General features: G+C 42.7%; 1 protein-coding gene across 1 annotated transcript; it reads right to left on the bottom strand.

Moving 5' to 3' along the window:
- Window positions 1–1,444: 1,444 nt before the first annotated feature.
- Window positions 1,445–13,010, bottom strand: CRHBP (corticotropin releasing hormone binding protein). The gene is made up of 7 exons (XM_045864138.3): window positions 12,795–13,010; window positions 12,360–12,453; window positions 11,970–12,127; window positions 10,395–10,605; window positions 9,422–9,570; window positions 5,052–5,169; window positions 1,445–2,193 (listed from the first exon to the last, which is right to left on the bottom strand). The coding sequence occupies exons 1-7, from the start codon at window positions 12,873–12,875 to the stop codon at window positions 2,036–2,038; spliced, it is 969 nt and encodes a 322-aa protein (XP_045720094.1). The 5' UTR covers window positions 12,876–13,010; the 3' UTR covers window positions 1,445–2,035.
- Window positions 13,011–24,990: the final 11,980 nt, after the last annotated feature.

Raw genomic sequence — 24,990 nt, 5'->3', positions numbered from 1 at the left:
GCAGAGGTCTGGCTCCAGAGTCAATGACCTTCCCCACTGTGCATACTGCTTTTCTCAGAAAGTCAAATTTGGCCAGAATTTCAGATAACATTTTACTCCCTTGGTGAAGATGCCTTCACTCCCTTGGTGACGGACACACCATGTAACGCTCCCCAGAGATCTCATCCACCATTTTGTTTCCAGAGAACTGCCCCATCCTTTTGGAATGAAGACTAAGACATGGATATCCAAAGAATGTCTTGGACAGTTCACTGGAGTGGCTATCCTCTTAAAGAATGTGTGCTCTGCTGCAGTAATGAGCTTTGAAGTAAAATAATGTCACAGATGAATGCAGACTGTCAGCGTTGGAAGGGCCACCAGTCCTCCCCATTTTAGTGCAGTGAGGTTGAGTAGCTTGCATAATGTCCCTTAGGAATAAAAGCAGGTTGTCCCAAGGTCCACGGTAAAATACTTGCCTCCTTACCTCAGATCATTTTCTGTACTCAGCATACAGGATCATGAGGGTTAAGAGCCAGAAACTGCTGACAGTGATGTGACTGCATTCATTTTTAGGTTGCTAAAGGGACTGTGAAAAAGAAAAGGGTTCAACTTCACAGAATTTACTTTCTATGAAATGAGAAATCCAATGTCTGATATAACTCACCAGGAAGTCTATCCTTCCAGGCATTTATTCATTCCTCCCAGCCTTTATCCTACCATTTATTCATCTGTCCGCCCATTCATCCATTCAGGCATTAATTCATTCATTCCAAAATATCTACTCTGCCAAAATTTGTGCTAAATCCTGGGTATTTTTAGCACCCTCAATCAGTAGTTTTCTTTCTGCCTGGTTTTCAAATTGTGTTAACAAGCCCAGTGTATTGGATTCCAGTACATTTCATTATAAAATGACCTTTATATTAAATATGTTTCAGGAATCATAATCAGGCCATTAATTGTGGTAGAGTTTGCAGCTTCTACCCATTAATCCAAAGAAAAGAGTTCAGTACGGATTATTTCCTTTTTTGCTCAGGACCTCATTTTTGGCCCCAAGCTGTCTTTTATAGACCATAGTCTCCAGCGAGACGTGGACAAGTCTTAGTCAACAGTAAATTGCCCTCAGTACCAAAGAAGTCCTCCAATATCTGCAAATGTCCATGAGAGCTGTAAGACCCATGCTGTCCTTGCTGAGAAGTACATCCCACAGGGATAAAACTATGTATTCTCAGTTCTCTTGGAGGACAGTAGAAAGAGGATTTCGGCATCCTGCTGCCCGCACCAGTTAGTGCAATTCTGCCTTGTGCTCTAAATAATTCTACTCCCCTGGCCCAGAGTTCTACTGGCTGTAAGAAGTCTAAAATGATTTAGCTCAGCATTTGCTTCTGCATCACATGAGAACATTATATTCTGATGGTAGTAAAGGAGGGGACTACTCAGGAAAACAAAGCACAATGTCAGGTGCCAACATTCTGATATATTTATTCATGTTTGTATTTGTGGATGGAAACTTTTTCCATGCTACAAAGTTCTGTTAGAAACAAGATGCTACAAATCAATAAAGAATAGCTATAGTTATTGCCTATTAGAATAACAAACAGAAAACCAACAGATACAACTAATTTGGTATACACAGACATTCAATTTTTTTCTGCTCCAAAACTGATATGAACACCACCATTTTAATTCCTTTATGGCATTTTCTCTGGAGATACAATTTTTTTTTTGAGATACAATTTCTTATTGCCCATTGCTTTGTGCTTCTCTTACCAGTTCAGGTTTGTAGCATACCAAAGAATTACAGAAAACTGTTTTTCTACCAAAGAGGGGCTAGTTGCCACCATGTGGTCATTCATATATTACAATGAAAAAGAAGCAAGGTACAAAAATTAATGTATGCTTGTGTGTGTGTGTGTGTTTTGTGTATGTGTCTAATGTGTGCTGAAGCCTGGGAATACTGAGTATGAAAGGCTTTTAACTAGCTGGTCATCAAAATCATATATAATAGCTATTAAAAACTCACTTAGCTAGCAGCTTGTAAATCACTGGGGTTGGTTACTCAACGACTAGACAAACAGATTTCTTGGATCCTGTTTCCACTTGGGTTTTCCAGTTCATACGGTTCCAGCTGGCGGTACTCAAAAGTCACACGATTTATGTGCTTTCCGCTGGACACCATGCGCACCACCGTGTTGTCACAGCCAATTTTCATTTGGGCTATAATTCATGAAAAAAGTAAAAGGTTCCCTGCAGGTTAGAAACCACACAAACCATTTCCATCGATAAGATCATTTAAACACAAAGAAAGCGAGAGGATGTAGCTCCTCTCACATACTCAAACCATGCTCCTGCCATCAGATGAAAAGTTCTGTTTGCATTTTTATTATAATATATAATTAATTGTAGAATACTGAAAGTGAACTCAGTTTTCCTCATGTGCAAAAACACTGTTAGCCAAATAAAACTGGCTGGAGGGGCACCTGGGTGGCTCAGTCATTAAGCGTCTGCCTTCGGCTCAGGTCATGATCCCAGGGTCCTGGGATCGAGCTCCGCATCAGGCTCCCTGCTTGGTGGGGAGTCTGCTTCTCCTTCTCCCACTCCCCCTGCTTGTGTTCCCTCCCTTACTGTCTCTCTCTCTCTCTGTGTCAAATAAATAAATAAAATCTTAAAAAAAAAAAAAAAAAAAAAACTGGCTGGAAAGAGGAGTTAAAAAGAAAATCACAGGGGGAAAAAAAGAAAGAAAGAAAATCACAGGCCCAAAATGGTGCCCTTTAGGCCAACGTATGAAACTGGGGCTTAATACCTAATCTAATTGTAATTTCAACCTCCCCCAGAAAGGTAGCCTTAACCAGTCAGTCAGGAATTTTTCTATCAGTGTCAGCGAGTCAGCTACAGGGGCTCTCTCCATCCCCCAAAAGGAGGATGAGGCAATCTGCATGACAAGACACCTTGCTTTTCCCCCTAAGGGAAAGTGCCCTTGTCTGGAACAATCTTTTTCTTTTGCCAAATTTCTTGCCCCACCCTCCTTCTATAAAAACCTTCCATTTTGTACAATGCCTTGGAGACCCCTCTACCTGCTAGATGGAATGTTGCCCCATTCATGAATTGTTTAATAAAGCCAATGAGATCTTTAAAATCTATTCAGTGGAATTGTTATTTAACAGAGGCAATAAGATGTCTCTGCACTTTTCATGTTCTCCTACCTGCAAGGCTTCCGTAGTGCAGGCAAGCTGTCTACCTACCCCTACACCTCTGCTCTAGCTCAGTGTTCGCAGCAGGAGCAGTACCGCCCTCTAGGGACAGGTTGGAAATTTGCAGGGGCAGTTTTTGGTTGTCATTATCTGAGGATGCCAAGTGGCATTTAGTGGACAGGGCTAGAGGATGGAGTGTACTGCAGGATTTTATGCCGACTAAAAAAAAAAAAAATCACCCGTTTATTATTTTCTGAGCCTAGATAATAACTCTGTTTACATAAAAGCAAAAAATAATTTGCATAGTTTAGATATACACTAATATACTTGTTTTTGTTCTATTGTCCACCTGTACCTTTTGACTCATTTTTTCTGTGCTTCTTATATGGAATGGCTTTTGATATCCTTACTTCTCTTAAATCCAATCTTATTCATTATTTGTTTTTTTAAATTGTATTATTTGTGTAAGCATCTGGCAATGTTTATGTATATCTTCTAGTGCAGCTGTGACCGAACACTTGTATGTTAAAACTCATAGTAGTTTTATCGAAAATTTCTTTTATTTCTCCCTTGTCAAGCTGGGTCCTGAGGCAAGATTTATCTGCCTGACAATAATTTTTTCTGTTGTTTTATTTTGTCTGTCTCCCCCCGACCCCTTGTCTCTGTCAGGCCTACAGCCTGAGAAACACTAGCATTATTATTGCATGACAAATGAAGTAAAACAGCCAGATACTTAATTGAGATAAAAGTCAATTTAGAGACATAACAAATATAAACCCTATAATTATTTTTATATAAGCACCTGGGAGTCTTGGTTAAGCGATGAGGAGATCCAAATTTAATTTTCTTTACATGATTTGGAAGGTTATTCTTTTTCTGACCTTACTCTAAACTTTAATATATATATCAGGATCCATTTCCTTTGTTATGTGCACCTGATTTACTTATTATTTGACATAAATGCACCAAAATTACTCTGGTTTCAGTAACCTAAATTTTAAGGCACGAGTATTCCTTAGACCTTAATCTATTCTTCTTACCCAGAGCAAATGCATCTCCTCACAGGTGCCCTCCTGCATGGAAGGATCCAGTGCTTCAGAGAACACAGTAAGAGACGAGAAAAGCCACATGGACTGACTGTTTAAACCAGCAATTCCCAGCCACCCTCACCCCACCTGACCATCATCCAATGGAAAATCGTCACTGATCCCTCACAAAGAATATCTGGTTCTGTTTGGCATGCTGTGTACTAAACTGGTCTTTCATTACCAGTGACCACTTTTAGGTTTCAGGACGTATTTCTGCTTTTGCCCCTAGAAGTTGGGGACATTTAGCAAGTCTGAGAATTTCTAATAAAGCATATAACTTTTTAATTTATGTACTATGAGTAATATCCACATACACATTCCATATATATATATGGAAAAGTTATTTGGATATTACTCCATTATTTAAACAAGATATTACTTCTTTATTATACTCTTACTAACTGATGATACATCTATCTGAAGCATAGTTTTCAGTTAGTAAACTCTCTCGTCTTTAGAGGATGAAAGCAGGCACCTTCAAGAAGGTGGAAAGAGCACAGAACATAAAAACTGTCATTTTCATGGTTTTCTTAGGGCCAACCTTAAACACGTACCCTTCTTTCTTCAAAGCTTCCTCTCCCAGGTTCAGATATTTTGGTAATGCCTTGTCAATACCATACATATGCTCAAATGTAAAAATCCTTACATTGGCTCAAGGTGCAAAACCCAAGTTTTTAGGGTGGAAATTGCCTTCCCATGTATAAAAAAAATCTGAGGTGTTTTATTTAAGGAAGTATCAAGTTTTATTTAAGGAATCTTGACAGGCTCATAAATAATAATCAAAGAAATATCTCACCAGGGCCATGAAAGGAATAGCAGAGGTCAGCCAAAGGCATCATCTTGGAAGGGTCCAGCCCAGGTCCTCCCAGCAGCTCCACAAAGTCTCCTATTCCCCCACAACCTGCTGAGGGGTTCTAAGAGAATAAAGCAGCAGAGGAAGATATATTTCAACCAATTACAGAAGTCAGACCATTTGACCAACCGCAAGGTGGTGAATTCCCTCAATCAGCCTTGCCATGTTGGCAGTGCCATTTAATTGAACATCCAGGACTCCGGAAATGAAAAGACATTTATAAGGAAAAAAAATCGTAAGAACTGCTCTTCTAAATCAGTTGAGCAATCATTTTCTTTAAATGTGTGTGCATTAAAAAAAAAAAAAAATGTTATAATCTCAAGGACCGGAATGATGAAATGGGAATCTGTAAACTCCACATAAAATGAATGAAAATTGAATCTGAAAATGCTTTGCTTTTTAAATAAATCATCTGGACATACATATGGAATTATTCGAATTTCTTAATGCATGCAGTCAGCATTTATAAACAGGGCTTTCACATCAGTTTTTCCTTCAACTCACCTCTTTTCCTCTTCTTTATTTTTTTTTATTTTTTTATTTTAAAGATTTTATGTATGTATTTGACAGAGACAGAGATAGCGAGAGCAGGAACACAAGCAGCGGGAATGGGAGAGGGAGAAGCAGGCTTCCCCTCAAGGAGGGAGCCCGATGTGGGACTCGATCCCAGGACCCTGGGATCATGACCTGAGCCGAAGGCAGACTCTTAACGACTGAGCCACCCAGGCACCCTTTTCCTCTTCTTTAGAAAGGACTTAGCCTGATCTTGGGACAATCCTTATCATTTCTACTAATGGGCATTCAGATTAGTTCTAAGAATGTTAAAGAAAGAATAGAGCCCTCCTTTGGGGCTCAAGGTAGGTAGAGTTACCAGGGTCTTTCTCCTCCCAACTAAAACAAATTTATTTCAAGCTACTCAAAACCAGAATGTATTCCAGAATGTAATCCACTGTTAACTGTTTTCCACTCCCTTCATCCTTTCCACACTGCCTTGTCCACAGCAATTCCTACACTTCACTTTCCCACAAAAATAAAGCTGCTACTCTCAGTCCCAAAGGTTGCACTTTGGGCTACCCAGCTCCTGTGATCAGGGCTGCTGGCCTCGTTGGCATGGCCCCCTGTGCCCACGGGCCCACACTTACAAGGGCCTTGTGCTTGGCTGAAGGCTCTGCTGTCACCATCCTGAAATTCCTAATAACTCTAAAATAAGGGCCCACACATTTTCATCTTGCACTGTCCCCCATAACTACATAGCTAGCTTTGCCTGTGATCCTCTCCTTCACTGAGGCACACTATCGCGAGATCTAGTGCAGAGTGGCAGGGTGCTCAGAGGTGAACCACGTAGACCCTGCCACATAGGGAACAACATCTAAAATAGAAAATGTTAGGGGCACCTGGGTGGCTCAGTCGGTTAAGTGTCTGCCTTCAGCTCAGGTCATGATCTCGGGGTTCTGGGATCGAGTCCCATGTTGGGCTCCCTGCTCAACAGGGAGTCTGCTTCTCCTTCTCCCTCTGCCCCTGCTCTCTTGCTCTCTCTCTGTCTCAAATAAATAAATCTTTAAAAAATAAATAAAATAGAAAATGTTAAACACACACATATATAAACACACATTCAAACATCTAGAAGACACTGAAATGCAACTAGAACTAAACAACAATTTAGGAAATAATATATAACACCAACTGTCTGGCTAATACAAGGAAGGAGGTGAGGACATACATTTTTTAAGTGCCTACTCTATCTTGGGTCCAATGCTTAGATGCTCTACACATAATTTCATCCAATAATGAAATAGAGGCTTAATTAGCCCTCCTGTGTACAGGGCTCATGCTCTTGTATCAAGAGTTGAGTGAGAGGTGAAGGAAAAAAATCTTAATTGCCTTTCCCTTCAGGAGAGGATATCCAGGGGGAACATCCCTTAAGACTAAACTTTCCACTTGGTTCTTCAGGTTCTAAATTTCAGCGGGAGGTGGTGAAGGGGAGAAGGCAGGCCCCAGAGAGAGAAATGGGAAGTAAGGAAGTTGGGAAGAAGTAGGAGCTAAAATGAGGGAACCAAGCAGAAACAAAGAAGTTGGACACACCTGTTCCTTGATGTTCAATGACTTTTCTCTGCTCTTCCCAAACCTCTCAGCTAGTCTTAGGAATGAGAAGTACTACACTACCCTGCTGTGTTCAGCTCCTCGGCAACAAGCTCCTAGATTTCTCTGTTGAGGTTCTGGCTCTCTGGACTAAGCCACTACCATCTCTTGCCTAAACTGTGACAATGGCCCTTCCCGCACCACTCTGGTCCCCACAGCCCCTTCACCAGCCAGAATGGCCTTTAGGTAAGCCTCTCCCTCTCGCCCCCCCTCCCCCGCCACGGACCTTGTTAATTAATTGGGTCACGAGATCAGCAGTTCCCAACCACCCTCACCGGACCTGAGCATAATCAAATTGATTATGTCGCTTTCCTGCCTGTACCCCTTCAGTGGTTTCCCAGTGCACTTAGAATAAACTCAAACTCCTTCATATGCCCTGCTGGGCTCTCCACACCCTGGCTCTGCCCTTCTCCCTGATGCTGTCCAGTATTCCCCGCCTCCCACTCTACCTTTCTATTTCTGGAAACCAGCAAGCCCATTCCTCCCTCTGAGTCTCTGCATTATTGTCCCCTGTGTTCCTGGCTTTTCCAGGGGCTGCTGGCTCCTTCCTACCTATCAGTCACATTTTACTTTAAACGTCTCCTTCTCAGAGGTTTTCTTTCCTGACCACCTTACCTCAAGGAGCTCCCCTTGTCTATCACAGCACTCTGCCTCATTTTCTGTTGGGCACTCATCACTATTTCGAACGCATTACACTTTTGCTTATCTCAACCCACTAGAGTGCAGCTTCCATGTGAGCAGGACCTGTGTGGTTCATTGCTATTTCCAGCATCTAGAATAGTGCCTTGCACATAGGAAGAACCCAAAAACCACTTTGTAAAAGAATAGATGTTTAGAACACTGCAGACTTCAACATTTTTTCAAGGGGAAACGCCAAGATTACTCCACACAGCTAAGAACAACTAACGTGCAGATCTCCCAGTCTGGGATGGTGCTTGCCATCCATCTTCTGTGGTAAACATCAGGATTGACATACAAACAATCTCAGGCAAGAGGGCTACGCCAAAGACATCTGCTTATTCTGGTCTTTATCAAAGGATTATTCTTCTACTAAGGCCCAATCAAAACAAACAAACAAACAAACAAACAAAAACAGGCACTGGCCCATGAAATTAGGGCTTAATGGAAATTAGATATACACCTTTCTTCAGTGCTGGTCCTATTTATTTGGTTTTCACTGAAACCTGCCTGATTAGGAACAATGAATGTCTTTGATGTCAGCAAATATATCAGCCATCTTAACCAAGGAATATGAAAAAGTGAAAGAAAATGAGAATGACTCAGAGTGAAGAAGCCGGCAGTACCAAAAAAAAAAAAAAAAAAAAAAGTGGTCAAACTCAGCATTAATTGTGGAGTCCATACAGAAGTCCATGGAAATATAGACTGATAGAGATTCTCAACTAATATTTTCATGCCAAATGTATTGAACTAAATGTAATGTAAAGAAGGGGTGCCTGGGCTCAGTCGGTTAAGCATCTGCCTTTGGCTCAGGTACTGATCCCAGGGTCCTGGGATCGAGCCCCGCATCGGGCTCCTTGCTCAGCAGGCTTCCCGCTGCCTGCCACTCCCCCTGCTTGTGCTTACTCTCTTTCTCTGATAAATAAATAAGTAAGTAAGTAAATAAATAAATAAATAAATAAATAAAATCTTTTTTAAGAATGTAATATAAAAAAATCTTCAAAACTTTACTGTATTTTGTAATATAAAAATCCAATTCTGTATTTTATGCTACACTTAGCATTCCTTCATCACACAGTTCTATCACTGAGATACTTCTTTCATGTCATAAAAAAAATGCCAAAATTCAGAAAAACAGCTGTGTAGATGACTCACACTAGGTTCTGCTAGGAGAGAATTTTTGTAAAAGAGGCAAGTACAAGAGAGTTCAATTGTAATTATATGCCACAACTTTCCCAATTGAACACATTTCTTACATCACAAGAGAAGTATTCAAGTAATCAGAAGGGGCACCTGAGTACGCAACATGCAGTGTAAGGGAAACAGAAGGGGGCTTTCATCAAAGCAGTGAGGGTACAGCCCATGTGGGACTGACAGCCAGCAGAAGGACACACTCCCGCAATTTGCTAATGTCCACGTTTACCCTGTATGCTTCCTTTCTCCTCTGATAAAGCTGTGGCCTCAGTAAATGATTGGGAAGTAAGAAAGCAACTTACCTTGAACTGCAGACCATTTAAGTGTCCCAGGGTAAGATCCGATATTTTGATCGCCACGGGATAAATTATGGAGAAGCTGCAGTTTTGCCGCAGATGCGGGACTACCAGGGTAAACCTTCCGCTGGGGGTCTGGGAAATCACATTGCAGGCTTTGTGGAAAAACAAAATCACATTTTCACTATTTGGTATGCTGGGTTTTCATAGAAATTTATCCTATCCTTATTCTAGGCTCCTATTCAGGGTCTAGGGCCTTTGTGGACGAGAATAGGTATCACAAGGGCAATTTGGTCCCGGGAGGCAAGGGGGCTTCTAATCTCAATCTCAAGGAGTTACCTTGTTTACAACAATCGTGAGACATAAAGTAACAATCAAACAACACTAGCTAGTAGAAGTTCTAGAAACACTTCATTAACTAGGGTCCAAATTTGAGCTGTAAATCTGAAAGAATAAAAGCTCAAAGGTGAGGCCAGAACTCAAACCCTGCCTGCCAGAAAGCTTCATTCACTGAACTTGGAACCATAATGATATTTTTAAAATAATGAAGTCAATAAATAAAAAAATAGTTACAAAACAGGCTGAGAAAAACAGAAAGCAGGCTTATGTCTGAATAAATATTTGCTGGGTCAAGCTAATCCCAGATCAATGGAATGACTCAGAGGGATTAAAGTTCGTCACTGAATCCATTATAGTGCCTCAGAAGATCAGAAAAAGACTAAAGAAAAAAAATAAAATTTTACCCACCAAAAATTAATATCCTACCTAGCCTGGGAAATCCATTAAAAACTGTGAATTGATTTTCGGAGTAAGGACTAGGAAATATCCTTTAAGTCATTTCTAATGACAAAAGAATTTCCATTCAAATCATTCCTCACTTCAAATTTCTTAAGTCTGGTGCAATCGCACTACCTTTGAAAAGCAGATCTGACACTCCCTCCAAGTCCTGCCTTCCCACTAAGAGAGGGGGTCCACTTACGAAAGAGGTTGGGATCTGTCTTTATGGTGAAGGTGAATCCATTTCCTGGTTCATGAACCCGGAAGAAGATCATGGCCACATTCTGGGAAGATCTGATGCTCCTTCGGCTAAGACCACTGTCACAGAAATCTATGTACCGCTCGGTTGTGGGGAGAGGATGATCCTGGGAACTGGGGAACTTCTCCCCCTTAAGAACCCAACCATCAAATACCTTCCAACAAAAAAAAACACACAGATGTAGATGATCATTTCCATCAACTCCTGAAGTCACAGGTGTGTTGGAAAGGGGGGAGTTACCCAGCAATGAGCCTTCCGGCCTAAGTGGGCAACTGACAGCCCGCACTCCCCTGACCACTTGCTTTCCATCTGTATATATATTTTGACCAATACTTGTTTGCAAGTATTATTATTAATGATTTTTTTCTTCATAAACCTTAAAGTATCCAAAGTAAGTAAACTTTGTTATACTCTATTTTATAACTTCAGCCTCCTTGGTATGAAACTGTAGACAATATACATTTTTATCTTGGTCACGTTTTCCACACATCCCATCTTCCGAAGAATTCCACACAAGCATAATTTGGGTTTCAGCTTTCTCTTCCTTCTCCATGTCAACATATTAACAAAACATCTCAAAACTAGCAAAAGCAAAAAACAGGAGCAGCAACTTTACCTACTTGCCAAAGGCTGTAATATGCCCACTTCCCTCATTTTGTAACTCTTATTTCACGTTAAACTATCAAGAACTACTTCAACACTCAGACAGCCATGGCTGTTATGCCACTTAGGACCTTTTTTCCCCCTTCACTTTGTTCAAGTTCGTGGTTAGATGAAAGGTCAGGCTCGACGGACAGTACTCCTAAAGTCACCACAGGTCTCCAACGGAGTGAGTCCAACCTAGTGCACATTCGCAAAATCACCGGCTACAGATTACTTCATCACACTTAGTCGTCTTCTAGGGACTTGGACAGATTCCGAAATCACTCCACCTGGGAGCTTCTCACCGTGACCATCGCAAGGGGCCTGCGTAGCCCCATCAGCCGGCCCCAGCAGAGCGGTCAGACTCACGGGGACGACTAGGAGCGGGCATGTGGTACGGTTGGGGGACTTGTCCTCGCCTCCCAGCTGCCTCAGACTATGGACCCCCCTCTCAGCATCCGCCGCAGCCGCCAGAGCCCTCCTGCTTCCAAACCGGGTCACCCGGGCATTGAGGACGGCCTCCGCGAGCCCCGCACAGCTCCAGAGCCGCGGGCCGGCCTTCGAGCTGGGCGGGCCCTCCAGGTGGCCCCGAGCCGCGGTGCCAGTTAGTTGGTGTCATTTTTCATCTAACACAGCGCTCCACGCCACGAGTTCAAGTCCGGAAGCGCGGGATCCCGGGAGCGCACCGAGGGGAATTTAAAGCACTGCGACGCGCGAGGCCGCAGGCCCTCGGGGGCGGGGCGCGGTTCGCTCGGTCCGGGGGCGCTCTGCCCCTCGGGCGCTAGCTCCCCACCCGCAGGCCCCCGCTGGGCACCGCACCCCGGCCCGTCGCCCCTCAGGCCCCGCGGCGAGGGCGGGGCGGGCGGGATGCCTCACCTTCAGGAAGTCGCCGCCCTGACAGTCGATGGAGACCAGGTCGTAGTGGATGGTGATGAACTCCTCGGGCTCGGCGATGAGGAAGGCGGCGCAGTGCAGCTGCGGCCGATCGGCGGCGAAGGTGAACTGGCCCGGGAGGCTCAGCATGTCCAGGCACCCTGCGGGAGGGCCGGGGGGCCGGGGGGGGGGGCAGAGCTGCGGCCACCGAGGCACCGGCTCCCGGGCAGCCCGTCTCACGTGCTCCGTTCCCGACTCCCCGTCCCCGGCGGGACCCCAGATGGGAATCGCACCCCCCGCCCCGGCGGTGCCCGGGGCCTCCTGCCCTGGCGCCGAGCCCAAGCTCGCCACCTCCCCGCTGCCCGCGGACGCGCGCCGGCAGCCCGGACTCACGCAGAGCGCGGTGGTACAGAGGCGCCCCCGCCAGCTCCCGCTTCAGGCTGGCGCCGAAGAGCAGGAAAGGGTCGTGGTCCGCCGCTTCCCGCAGCTGGCAAGGAAAACGAGTCAGTCGGGAAAGTTCAAGAGGTGGGCAAGGGGACTGGCAGCGGGGCACTCTCCCTGCCGCGCAGCAAAGAGAATAAAGTGACGGGATACATCTCCCTTAGTCTTAGACCCTTTCCATGAGACCCAGGTATCCGCAGGGGCCAAGGGAAGGACGGAGAGGCAGGGAGGAAGACCAGTCCAGGGGAAACCAGGAGAAAGAAGGGGCAAAAGATAGGGAAGAAAGAGCTAACCCCAACAAAGGCTGAGAGCTGAGGCAGCTTATCGATCCCCCAGGGCTGGACACACACGCAGAAGATGTGATGGGTCAGGCTGGAGATAGCTCACCTCTAGGTACCGGTTCTCCCCTCTTAGAGCCATCAGGAAGATCAGAATGAAGTGATACTGAAGTTTGAAAGAAGGAGACATGCTGGCCTGACTTCTGCAGCTGGTATGCTCCTCCCTGAAGGTCTCAGGCTTTGCTTCCCACACCTTCGCCCAGGCTGAGAGCTAGAAGCTGGTAGGGTCCCTTTGCTGGGTCTCTTTTATAGAGCAGTGAGGAGGGGAGGCTCTCTGCCCCCTAACTGATCTGAGCTCAGTAACCACGGGTTACTCTGTCTCAGTGACAAAGTGCGTGCTGATGACGAGGGTCCCCCTCTCAGCCACAAATTTTCAGAGTGGTCCAGCATTATTCACCAAGAATGATTTCAGGCACTTACAACTTATTGAACTAAACTGTGGGAGAAAGAACGAGGGAAGGCTAGAGAATAAAGGAGGGCATTTTGCTGGATCTGCCAAATGCTGAATTATCTCCTCCTGTGGATATTTAGGGAATTCTCGGTGTTGCAAAGCAAAGTGACAAAGTTACACACATGCATAAAATACCCAAACACTTATAACCTTATCATGCAGGCTTGTCACAGAACCTTGGATGGAATCATGCTGGAGCCTCTCAGAGAATATAGTATTCGTGCAATTGCTCATGTCTCAGGAAAAAACATGAGGTGTTTTTAGTTATGAACAGAAGCTGAAGTCTGATTTTGCAGAAGATGGCTATAATGCAACTCAAGCTTTCTTTCTCTCCCTTCGTCTTTGCTTTATCCTGGTCCAGTTTCTTGTAAGCATTTCCCTAATGGAAAGCTAACTCAGGCATCTATGAACTTCTGGATTTTAGCTGAGCTTTGTCATTCAGCCCAAATGTATACATGGTAGGACACACTCCTGGGCCAGCGAACTGTGACCATGACCTTGGCATCCATCTGAACCAGTGAGAGATGAAATCATTGTATTTCACACCTTCAAATACGTAGATTATTTTGATATTCTGATAGAAAGAACTGCCCAGCAGCTTTATTATAACTGCTTCTCAGCAAATGTACAGGGCTAACAAATGACTTAGAGATCCAGAAATAAGCATCTTTGCTGATTAGATAGAAGACAGTTGTTTCCCCTTTATGTCAAAATTTGTGGGAAATATGGGGATGCTAAAATTTTGGCTTTCCAGTTTATGTGCTAAGCAAGGCAACTACAAATTCTAAAAACATCATGTTGTTTTACCTCTTTCTGCCTGATTGAAAACATGATACTACCTTTAGCTTTCTTTGTTATTAAAATTAGTACAAATAATGAGACCATAATACAAGTTTTCACTCAAGGAATGGTTATATTTTTAGTTTATAAATACTCAAAATTAAGCAGTAATATACCTAGTGGTGTTGGAACTTGATATTTTCATATTTAAGACTATTTGAGCTCTAGGGGCGCCTGGGTGGCTCAGTCGTTAAGCGTCTGCCTTCGGCTCAGGTCATGATCCCAGGGTCCTGGGATCGAGCCCTGCATCAGGCTCCCTGCTCTGCGGGAAGCCTGCTTCTCCCTCTCCCACTCCCCCTGCTTGCGTTCCCTCTCTCACTGTGTCTCTCTCTGTCAAATAAATAAATAAAATCTTTAAAAAAAAAAAAAGACTATTTGAGCTCTAAAGGGGCTGCCCCTTAGTTGTTCAACTGGAAGGCCTTCCTACCATACTCCAATTTTGGAAACAGTCCTCAGACCACAGAGAGCCTGAAGGGGAATGGTACCCAAAGGTCATGAACCCTGGGCACCATGTCCTTCTCCCCATCTTGGGACTGTTTAGATGTCTGAATTTCAGAGAGGATATAAAGAAACCTAAGAGGAATAAAACAGTAGAAAAATAAATGGTTTAAGACCAGTTTGCTTGGCCTCAAACATGTCAGGCCATCTTCAGGCCTCTCTCCCTCACTGTTCATGCCTGAGAAAGCTCAGGCACACTCATCCCACATGCCATGGACACATTTTCCTTTTCTGTCAACCTAGCTATGGCCTTGGCCTGCTCCCAGGATTTAGCCCAGCACTCAGCTTTGGAGACTCCTGTTTATCCCACTTTGGGGGTCTGGCTTTGGTAGCATCACCATGGAGATAGTCTTCTACCTCCTTCTGCCCCTACACACACACACACACACCAATGATGTTCCTACATGCATTCATGATGTTTTCTCCTCAGGGAGTACACACAGGAAGAGCTGGGATATATGAGGGCAAACATAGCCACAGATAGATAATATTCTATTTTATATAACAACCCACAAATTATCACATATGGATGAACTTTATTTCCACAAAAGGTGTCATGTTCACCAGCTTGGCAAATGTCTACTAATCCAACAGAAATTGTTTCTTGTGTTTTTATTATTATTATTATTATTATTAAGAGTAACAACAGAAGATATTTGCAAATGATATATCTGACAAGGGGTTACTATCCAAAATACATAAAGAACTCATACAAGTCAACATCAAAAAAACCCCAAACAATCCAAAACAAACAAACAATCTGATTAAAAAATGGGCAAAGGACACCTGCCTGGCTCATGCAACTCTTAATCTTGGGGCCGTAAGTTTGAGCACCATGTTGGGTGTAGAGATTACTTAAAAATAAAATCTTAAAAAAAATGAAATGGGAAGAGGAGCTGAACAGATATTTTTTCCAAAGACATAGAGACGTCCAACATATATACATGAGAAGAGGCTCAATGTCACTCATCATGAAGGAAGTGCAAATCAAAATCACAATGAGGTAGCACGTCATGCCTGTTGGAATGGTTAAAATCAAGAATACAAGAGACAAAAAGTGGAGAGGATATGGAGAAAAAGGAACCCTCAAGCACTATTGGTGGGAATGTAAATTGGTATAGCCACTGTGGAAAACGGTATGGAAGTTCTTTAAAAAATTAAAAATAGAAATACCATATGATCGAATAATTCTACTATTGGGTATTTACCTGAAGAAAATGAAAACATTAACTTGAAAAGACATATGCATCCCCTGTTTGTTGAAGTATTAAATATAATAGCCAAGACATGGAAGCAACCAAAGTGTCCATCAACAGATGAACAGATAAGGAAATGTATATATACATGATGGAATATTGCATAGCCATAAAAAAGAATAAGATGGTGCCATTTGAGATGACATATATAGACTAGAGGGTATTATACTAGATGAAATAAGTCAGACTGAGAAGGACAAATATCATACGGTTCCACCAATCAATCAGTCAATCAACCAATCAACCAACAAACAAACAGAATCAGAGCTGTAAAACACAGAGAATAAACTGATGGTTGCCAGAGGAGAGCAGGGTTGGGTGAAAAGGGTAAAGGGGATTCCAGTTATGGAATGAGTAAGTCATGGGAATAAAAAGCAGAGCATAAGGAAGACAGTCAATGATATTGTAATAGTGATTTAACAGGACAGATGGTAGCTACGCTTGTGGTGAGCATAGCATCATGTATAAACTTGTCAAATCACTAAGTTGTATACCTGAAACTAATGTAACGTGTGTCAACTCTACTCAAAGAAAAAAAAAAAGGAGTAAGTATAAAAACTAGAACCTATAAGGGAAAACTAAGAAAACTGAACAGGGGTCAAAGAGAAGCCAAGCCAGGTAGCCATTCTCTATGAGCAAAAGTATAAAAAAAATGGGTGAGGGGTGCCTGGGTGGCTCAGTCGTTAAGCGTCTGCCTTCAGCTCAGGTCATGATCCCAGGGTCCTGGGATCGAGCCCCGCATCGGGCTCCCTGCTCCATGGGAGGCCTGCTTCTCCCTCTCCCACTCCCCCTGCTTGTGTTCCCTCTCTCGCTGTCTCTCTCTCTGTCAAATAAATAAATAAATAAATAAATAAATCTTTTAAAAAAAATGGGTGAAAGCAATGGGAGAGTAATTTGGATGAGACAGAAGAAAAGTTTCTGGAAAATAAGTAGGTCTATATCCACAGACAAAAGAGGAATTGTTTTCATAAAAACATGTTTTCATGTTTTCAAACAACTAGCGTAATATTTCAAAGCCATTTGTTCAACCAAATTGACCGGTTATTTTGAAATACATTCTTAGTAAGCCCAGTGTCCCTAGGCATGCTGGTTGGAAATTATCTGCATATTCACCTCCATTCTCTGTACACATTTTTTTTCTCTCCATATTTTTTGAGACAACCTCTTTAATGTTGATGTTGGTACAGTCCCTGATCAGTGCTTTTTAGGTCTTAAACTACTGTTGGGTGGGGTTAAGACATTCTTTTTGTTAGGTAGGATTAAGACATTTTTTTCTTTCACAAATCCCCAGAGCAAACTGTCACCTGTGTTAAAGTCTGAAGATCAAGGTGGCCACACAATATAGACTCATATTCAATTCATGAACATGGGCAGTGGGGCAGGATTTTAAATTGTGCTGAGACTGAAGAGGCTCACCCAGACAATTTCTAAGTATGCAGGGGGGCACTCTGTAGTCACCCACATGGTCTATGATGTGATTGTGACAGCCAAGTGTTAAGCGTATGGAGTCTGCAACATCTTATACACTGAGGTATCAGGAAAAGCAGGAGATTACATAATCCCAAATCTCTTTCTATTGTAGGGTCAATCCCAAGACCCCCTTAAGTATTCCCTGCTTGTAGTAGTAAACTTTTTCTTTTGTTAATCACTTCAACAGAGAACACCATAGATACATGCTTTAGAAGACCTTCCTTTTTCCTTTCCTGACTGATATGAAAAGAAGTTGGGAAATGGTACATATGATTGAGTTCTTTAAGAAATCAAGATGACATGGGGTGCCTGGGTGGCTCAGTCGGTTAAGCATCTGCCTTCAGCTCAGTTCATGATCTTGGGGTCTTGGGTTCGGACTCCCCACTGAGTGGGGAGTCTGTTTCTGCCTCTCCCCCTGCTCGTGCTTTCTCTCTCGCTCTAATAAATGAATAAAATCTTAAAAAAAAAAAAAAAAAAGAAAGATGACTGAATAAAACTCATTGTTAGCCAACAACAAAAAACTAATTTTCAGTTGCATTCAAGCTGACTTGCTATTTGAATAAATTTGGCTATTTTTTAATGCAACCATTTTTTTTATTATGTTATGTTAATCACCATACATTACATCATTAGTTTTTGATGCAGTGTTCCATGATTCATTGTTTGCGTGCAACCATTTTTAATAGATAAGATTTCTTTTTCAGATGTGTTTGAGATCAGGAAGGAAGAAACTAAACAAATACACTTGGGGAACTAGTATAAACCAACCTTTGAATGAAACCCTCATGTGTCAGTGATTTTCAACCCAAATCCATTATCTTCTTTTGTTCTACGTAAGATGACCAGCAGTGATATGTGGAATTTAAGAAATAAAACAGAGAATCAGAGAGGAAGAGAGGGAAAAAAATAAAACAAGATGAAATCAGAGAGGGAGACAAACCATAAGAGACTCATAGGAAACAAACTGAGGGTTGCTGGAGGGGAGGGAGTGGGGGATCGGGTAACTGGGTGATGGGCACTAAGGAGGACACGTGATGTAATGAGCACTGGGTGTTATATGCAACTGATGAACCACTGACCTCTACCTCTGAAACCAAAAATACACTATATGTTAACTGAATTTAAATAAAAGTTTAAAAAAAGATGACCAGGGGCCTGGGTGGCTCAGTTGGTTAAGCGACTACCTTCAGCTCGGGTCGTGATCCTGGAGTCCTGGGATCGAGTCCCACATCGGGCTCCCTGCTCAGTGGGGAGTCTGCTTCTCCCTCTGACCCTCTCCCCTCTCATGCTCTCTCTCACTCTCTCTCAAATAAATAAAATCTTAAAAAAAAAAAAAAGATAACCAGCAGTGAGTAAAGATTAGGATTTTGGGGGGTTGCAAGTGACTGATACCAAGTTTGAACTTAAGCAAAAAGGGGAACCATCAGGACACACGGACATCTTGCACACTGCATGGGCAGAACACTGGAGACAAGGGTTTGAATGCCTACTCTCCAGTCTCTCTGCCTCAGGCTGCCTTCCCCTCCTACGTGCAGTCTGTGGCAGTAAACTGGCCACCAACCATTCCTAAGCTTTACATGTTACCATTTGACAAATAAAAAAACACCCTGAATCAATGTTCTCATCATCCCCAGTCCACACAGCTTTGTGGGAAAAGGCTCAGAGTCCAGGGGATAAGATCCTGTCATAACATGACTGCTCTCACTACAGCCATATGGATGGAGTAGGGAGAAGCAGTTTCCAGAAGGGATGCTGACTTCACAAAATAATAGGTATCTTCAAAAGACTGAAAAAAAAACCAAAAAAACAAAACAACCCCAGTTTAATGACCTCTTTGATCATAAGTTTTCTCACCTGTAAAATGATGATCTACAATGAGTATTATTTTAGGAATTAAATATTGTATGTTCCACACAAAGGAAAGCTGCCAAACAGTGATGATAGGAGAAAATGAGAGATTAAATGATCCTTCCAGATTATCACCATGAGTCAGAAACAAAGTCTAGACGCAAAAGATCTCCCTATCTCCAGCCAGGTAATTGATCTTCCTTCAAAGACAACATCCCTGGAAATTAACCCGCCAAATTTTATTTTGGGCTTTAAAAATGACTACACTAGCAGCAAAAAGTGAGATGGTACAGCGCAAAGCAAGATACTGGCAGATCAGTAAGGACAAAGGAGACTGGGGATTGTTCACATTTGTGTGTTGGCTTCCTTGACTTTGGAGTGACACCGTTATCTCAACTTCCTTCAGGCTTACTCCAAAATATGCCGTGACTAACATCCAGCCAATAGATCATGATGAAATGCAATTTAATAATCCCTCACTGCCTGCATCAAAGGGAAAAGTACAGCCGGGTCCAGAACCGTTGGTGTGTTTGTCATTAGGTAGTGGTGACGCGCATCAGCACATCACATCAGCCTCTGCTCTGACGGAAGAGAAACGAAGTGCAGAGAGTCTCATTTCTTGGTGACTTAAAAGAAATCTAAAGGAGACAAGTCTGCCTATTATGTGGAGTGACAGGAGATGTTCTCAATAAGGAAATCAGTAGGGATAGCTACCCAGCAAGCTAGGCATTAGGATAGCTACCCAGCAAGCTAGAACCATCTCTGTGGTTCCTTCTTAGCACTTTTCTTTTTTTTTTAAGATTTTATTTATTTATTTGACAGAGAGAGAGGCAGGGAGAGAGGAAACACAAGCAAGGGGAGCAGCAGAGGGAGAAGCAGGCTTCCCGCGGAGCAGGGAGCCCGATGCGGGGCTCCATCCCAGGACCCTGGGATCATGACCTGAGCCGAAGGCAGACGCTTAACCACTGAGCCACCCAGGCGCCCCGGTAAACTTGATTTTCTGGAAAAAAAAAAAAAAAAAAGCCAGACATGTACTAACTTTGAAAACACCAAAAAAATGATTTAAATGCCAATTTTATTTCATATTATTTCACCATATACACACTCACACACACAATTTTGCGGCACGAAACTCAACAGCTGATTTTGTCTGCATCTTAAACATTGGAAGGGCAGGGTCAAAGAAAAGCTGAAAAGTTTTTTCCTTACAAAATCTTTTCTCTCTCTAAATTTGAAATATATGATTCTAAAAAAGCAAATCATTGTAATTGGGGGATATAATAATTTGCACTTAAAGTTATTGGCTCTGCTTTAGGGAGGCAAAGGACGTGGAAGATAAAGATGCAAATCCTGGGATTTCAGGTTTAGGTTTAGAACACTTTTTTGGGAGCCCCTGGGAGGCTATGTCGGTTAAGTGTCCGACTCTTGATTTTGGCTCAGGTCATCATCTCAGGGTCATGAGACTGAGGCTGGGTTGGTCAGGCCCTATGCTCAGCAGGGAGTCTGCTTCTCTCCCTCTCCCTCTGCCCCCCCAACCCCCCGCTCATGGGCATTCTCTCTAAAATAAATAAATGAATCTTTAAAAAATAGAATACTTTTTGTGTGATGGCCAAAGGGATGGAGGCACATTCAGTCAGCTTAAAGGCATGAGGTGCTGGTACAACTGAATATCTGTATGGAAAACACACACACACACAACTTGATCCCTACCTTACGCTATACACAAAAATTAATTTGAGATGGATCACAGACATTGACATAAAAGTTAAAATTATAAAGCATAGAGAAGAAAACATAGGAGAATATCTTTGTAATCCTGGGAGAGGCAAATATTTCTTAGGTTACAGAAAGTACAAACCATAAAAGAAAAACTGATAAATTTAACTTTGTTAAAATTAAGCATTTCTCCTCATCAAAAGATACCATTAAGAAAATGAAAAGACGGGCGCCTGGGTGGCTCAGTCGTTAAGCGTCTGCCTTTGGCTCAGGTCATGATCCCAGGGTCCTGGGATCGAGCCCCACATCGGGCTCCCTGCTCAGAGGGAAGCCTGCTTCTCCCTCTCCCACTCCCCCTGCTTGTGTTCCTGCTCTCGCTGTCTCTCTCTGTGTCAAATAAATAAATAAAATCTTTAAAAAAAAAAAAGAAAAGAAAATGAATTCATGTATCTGACAAATCAATCATATAAAGAAAGCAATTCTATTTTTAAAATGGACAAATGTGGGAGTGTCTGAGTGGCTCAGTCGGTTAAGCGTCTGCCTTCGGCTCAGGTCATGATCTCGGGGTCCTAGGATGGAGCCCCACATCGGGCTCCCTGCTCAGCGGGGAGTCTGCTTCTCCCACCCCTCAGCTCCTCCCCCCAACTCATGCCCATGCACGCGTGTGCTCTCTCTCTCTTACTCAAATAAAATCTTTAAAAAATAAAATAAAATGGGCAAATGCCTCGAACAGTCACCTGACAAAGGAAGATCTATAAATTGCCAATAAGTGCATGTGAAGGCGCTTGGCATCACTAGTCAGCAGGAAATGCAATATAAAACCACAATGAAATACCACTTCACATCCTCGGAAGAGCTGAATTAAAACTAAAAAAAGGGCGCCTGGGTGGCTCAGTTGGTTAAGCGACTGCCTTCAGCTCAGGTCATGATCCTGGAGTCCCAGGATCGAGTCCCGCATCGGGCTCCCTGCTCGGCAGGGAGTCTGCTTCTCCCTCTGACCCTCCTCCCTCTCGTGCTCTCTGTCTCTCATTCTCTCTCTCTCAAATAAATAAATAAAATCTTTAAAAAAAAAAAACAAACCGGGGCGCCTGGGTGGCTCAGTCGTTCAGCGTCTGCCTTCAGCTCAGGTCATGATCCCAGGGTCCTGGGATCAAGCCCCACATTGGGCTCCCTGCTCTGCAGGAAGCCTGCTTCTCCCTCTCCCGCTCCCCCTGCTTGCTTGCGTTCCCTCTCTTGCTGTATCTCTCTCTGTCAAATAAATAAATAAAATCTTAAATAAAATAAATAAATAAAACTAAAAAAAACCCTGATGACAGGTGGAGATCTGGGGAGAGTGGAGTCCCTAGAGCACCGAAGCTCGGTGCCCTTTCCCCATAGCTTGCCCTATGCATCTCTTCCAACCAACTCTGAGTTATATCCTTTCCTCAAAAACCAGTAATCTAAAATTCACCATTCACAAAATTCAGTGTGAAGAGATCAAAGCTCATATGCAAAGAAACTAATGCAAAAGTCTTAGACCCCGTGCCTCCGGGCTCTAGCCAGGCTATTGCCTAATACGATCTAAAGTAGAGCCAGGACAGTGCGCCCTTATCTGCGTCATTGTGCCAAATACACAACCATCTGGAAAACTAGAGCTGCACCAGTGTAAGAAAAATGAAAAAAAGAAGACCTGGGTTATGTCACATTTTCCAGATATTACCCACAGCTTGGTAAATACAAGGATGACATAAAGATCTACTAGTTTCTAACTTAAAAAGAAAACATTAACTTTTTAAAAAACTGACATTAAGAAAAATGTAAAGGCAAACAAATTGTAGTGTACTTATGTAATGGAAAAGTACTCAGCAATAAAAAGAAAGAACTACTGATCCATGTATCAACACAGATGAATCCCAAAAAGTTACATTGAGAGGGGGAAAAAAGCCAGACAAAAAGAGTACATGCTGCATGTTTGCAATGTTCTGGAGTTTAGACTTGGCAAAACTATTTTGTGGTGATAGAAATCAGAACAGTGTTTGCCTCTGGGGTTGGGGGCTTGACTGGGCACAAGGAAACTTCTTGGGAGGAAGGAAATATTCTATATCTTGATTGGGATGGTGGTCACATGGTATATACATTTGTCAAAACTCATAAAATTGTACAGTTAAGATCTGTGTATTTTATCATACATAAATTATACCTCAGTTAAAAACACTGGGGATCAAAATCATGGTGAAAAAATGCATGATACCTTCTAAAAGCTTCATGAGAGACACCAACACTTTTGTTCCCTGAGGAAGCCAATTGAGGAGTAACTAAAAGATCTACGGTAAAAATAAGAGAGCTTAGAGAAAGAAAGAGGGGATGAGAGAACAGAGGAAATAGAACAAGAATGAAAAGGAGAAAGGGAAAAAGACGGAGGAAAGAGGTCTTGGGGTGCCCTTCACAGTCCTATCCCAGTGCTATCTTCTGAGATAGCACCAACATTTTTTGAATTGTAAAATATGTAAGGCATAGAGAAGAGTGTATTAAGTGTATATATAGTTTAAATGAGAATAATTTTGAGACGTATTACCATCCATATTCCTACCACTCGGTTTAAGAAACTGAACACTACTGGGGTCTACCCCAGTTGCATCCCCCTTACTTAACTCTGTCACAGGGACCAAGTGTTTATCCCTTACTTTCCTATGGTTGTGGGTCACCTAGATACATATCCCTAAGTGCTATACTGTTTAAGTTTGAAGCCTTCGGGAACAGGTGTAAATTTAATCTGTGAGGAAGCCTTTTCCAATCTCTTATCTAGAAGGGTAAAGTCTGGGTGCTGGTGTTCTGGAGCCAAATGGAAAGATCTGGAAGAGCTCTGCATTTGGGATTCTGTGTGCAAAAGATCACTCATTTGTTCTGTTTTTGGTATATAGTAGAATTTCAAGTGTCTGGTGTCCATAGTACAGAGACCCTCTGCAGAGAATGAACCATCAAACTTCTGGGGGGCGGGGCAGGGGGATGGATAACAGGCTCAAGGGCTGAGAAAGGATGAGAAATTGCCTCTTGAGATCTAGAAGCTTCTCCAAGGCTTTCGGCACAGTTTATTTTGGTGCCTTCAACTCCTCCCTGGCTGGTCCAGAATGCCTGGCATGCTCAATTTCAGTAGCAGTCGCTTTGAGCAGGTTGATCTGTAGCATCCCCCACTGCTTGCCTTGAGACTAGGCTTTCTCTAGCCTCAAACCAGCTACTCTTCTCCTATCTGCTTTCTGGCTTCCAGAATGTTGTTACTGTTGTCTTCTTTACAGTTGGTTCTCTATCCCCTTCTTCCCTCGCTCCCTCTCCCTCTTCTTCCCCATCTCCACTTTCAACCTTTCTCTCTCCCCCCTCCCACTCCCACAGTGTGTGTGTGTGTGTGTGTGTGTGTGTGTGTGTGAACCCATTTATAGGAAATTTAATGGAGTTTTGGGAGAGAGTGAAATTGGATGCTGAGTTCAATCTGCCCTCCTTCACAATTACAAGAAATATTCATTCTTTTTCTCTAAAATGTTCATAGTAAAAAAAAAATATATAGGCAAGTAAAAATCCTTAATCCTACCATGTAGATATAACCATGATTAACATTTTGGTATTTATACTTCCAGAGAGATATAGACATAATTTTCCTTACAAAAATGAGATTATAGTACATACACTATTTTGCAGTATGATTTCTGCATGTCATATATCACAAACCTGTTTTTATGTTATAAATATACTCTTCCCACATCACTTAAATGGTATAGCATTCTATTGGCATGACATTTTATTGAACCAATCACCTATTGGTGAACATTTCTATTGTTTCTAATAATTAACTATTGTAATCAAATACATGCATAATTTAAAATCCTTTATTTTGGTTCTCTAGATTTAAAGCTACAGTCTTAAATGGATCCTCACCATGGATTCTTTTTTTTTTTAAGATTTTATTTATTTATTTGACAGAGAGAGAGAGAGCACAAGCAGGAGAGGTGAGGACAGAGGGAGAGGGAGAAGCAGCTCCCCACTGAGCAAGGAGCCCAATGTGGGGCTCGATCCCAGGACCCTGAGATCATGACCTGAACTGAAGGTGACACTTAACCAACTGAGCCACCCAGGCACCCCTTCACTATGGATTCTTAAAGGTGATACTCTTGAGTCTGGGATCAAGAATAAACCAA

The sequence above is a fragment of the Mirounga angustirostris genome, unplaced genomic scaffold (genome assembly GCF_029215605.1).
Source record: "Mirounga angustirostris isolate CCGP_5_RB_7025 unplaced genomic scaffold, mMirAng1.0.hap1 SCAF_7, whole genome shotgun sequence".
NCBI classification, from domain to species: domain Eukaryota; kingdom Metazoa; phylum Chordata; class Mammalia; order Carnivora; family Phocidae; genus Mirounga; species Mirounga angustirostris.
Note: the sequence above shows the minus strand (reverse complement) of the source record. Positions and strands in the feature narration are given on the sequence as shown.

Excerpts from the sequence above, each read along its gene's own strand:
- CRHBP (XM_045864138.3), bottom strand. The coding sequence starts at position 12,875 with ATGTCTCCTTCTTTCAAACTTCAGTATCACTTCATTCTGATCTTCCTG. Across the intron at positions 12,454-12,794 it reads GGGAGAACCGGTACCTAGAG|CTGCGGGAAGCGGCGGACCA; the intron begins GTGAGCTATCTC and ends TTTCCTTGCCAG. Across the intron at positions 12,128-12,359 it reads TCTGTACCACCGCGCTCTGC|GGTGCCTGGACATGCTGAGC; the intron begins GTGAGTCCGGGC and ends GCCCTCCCGCAG.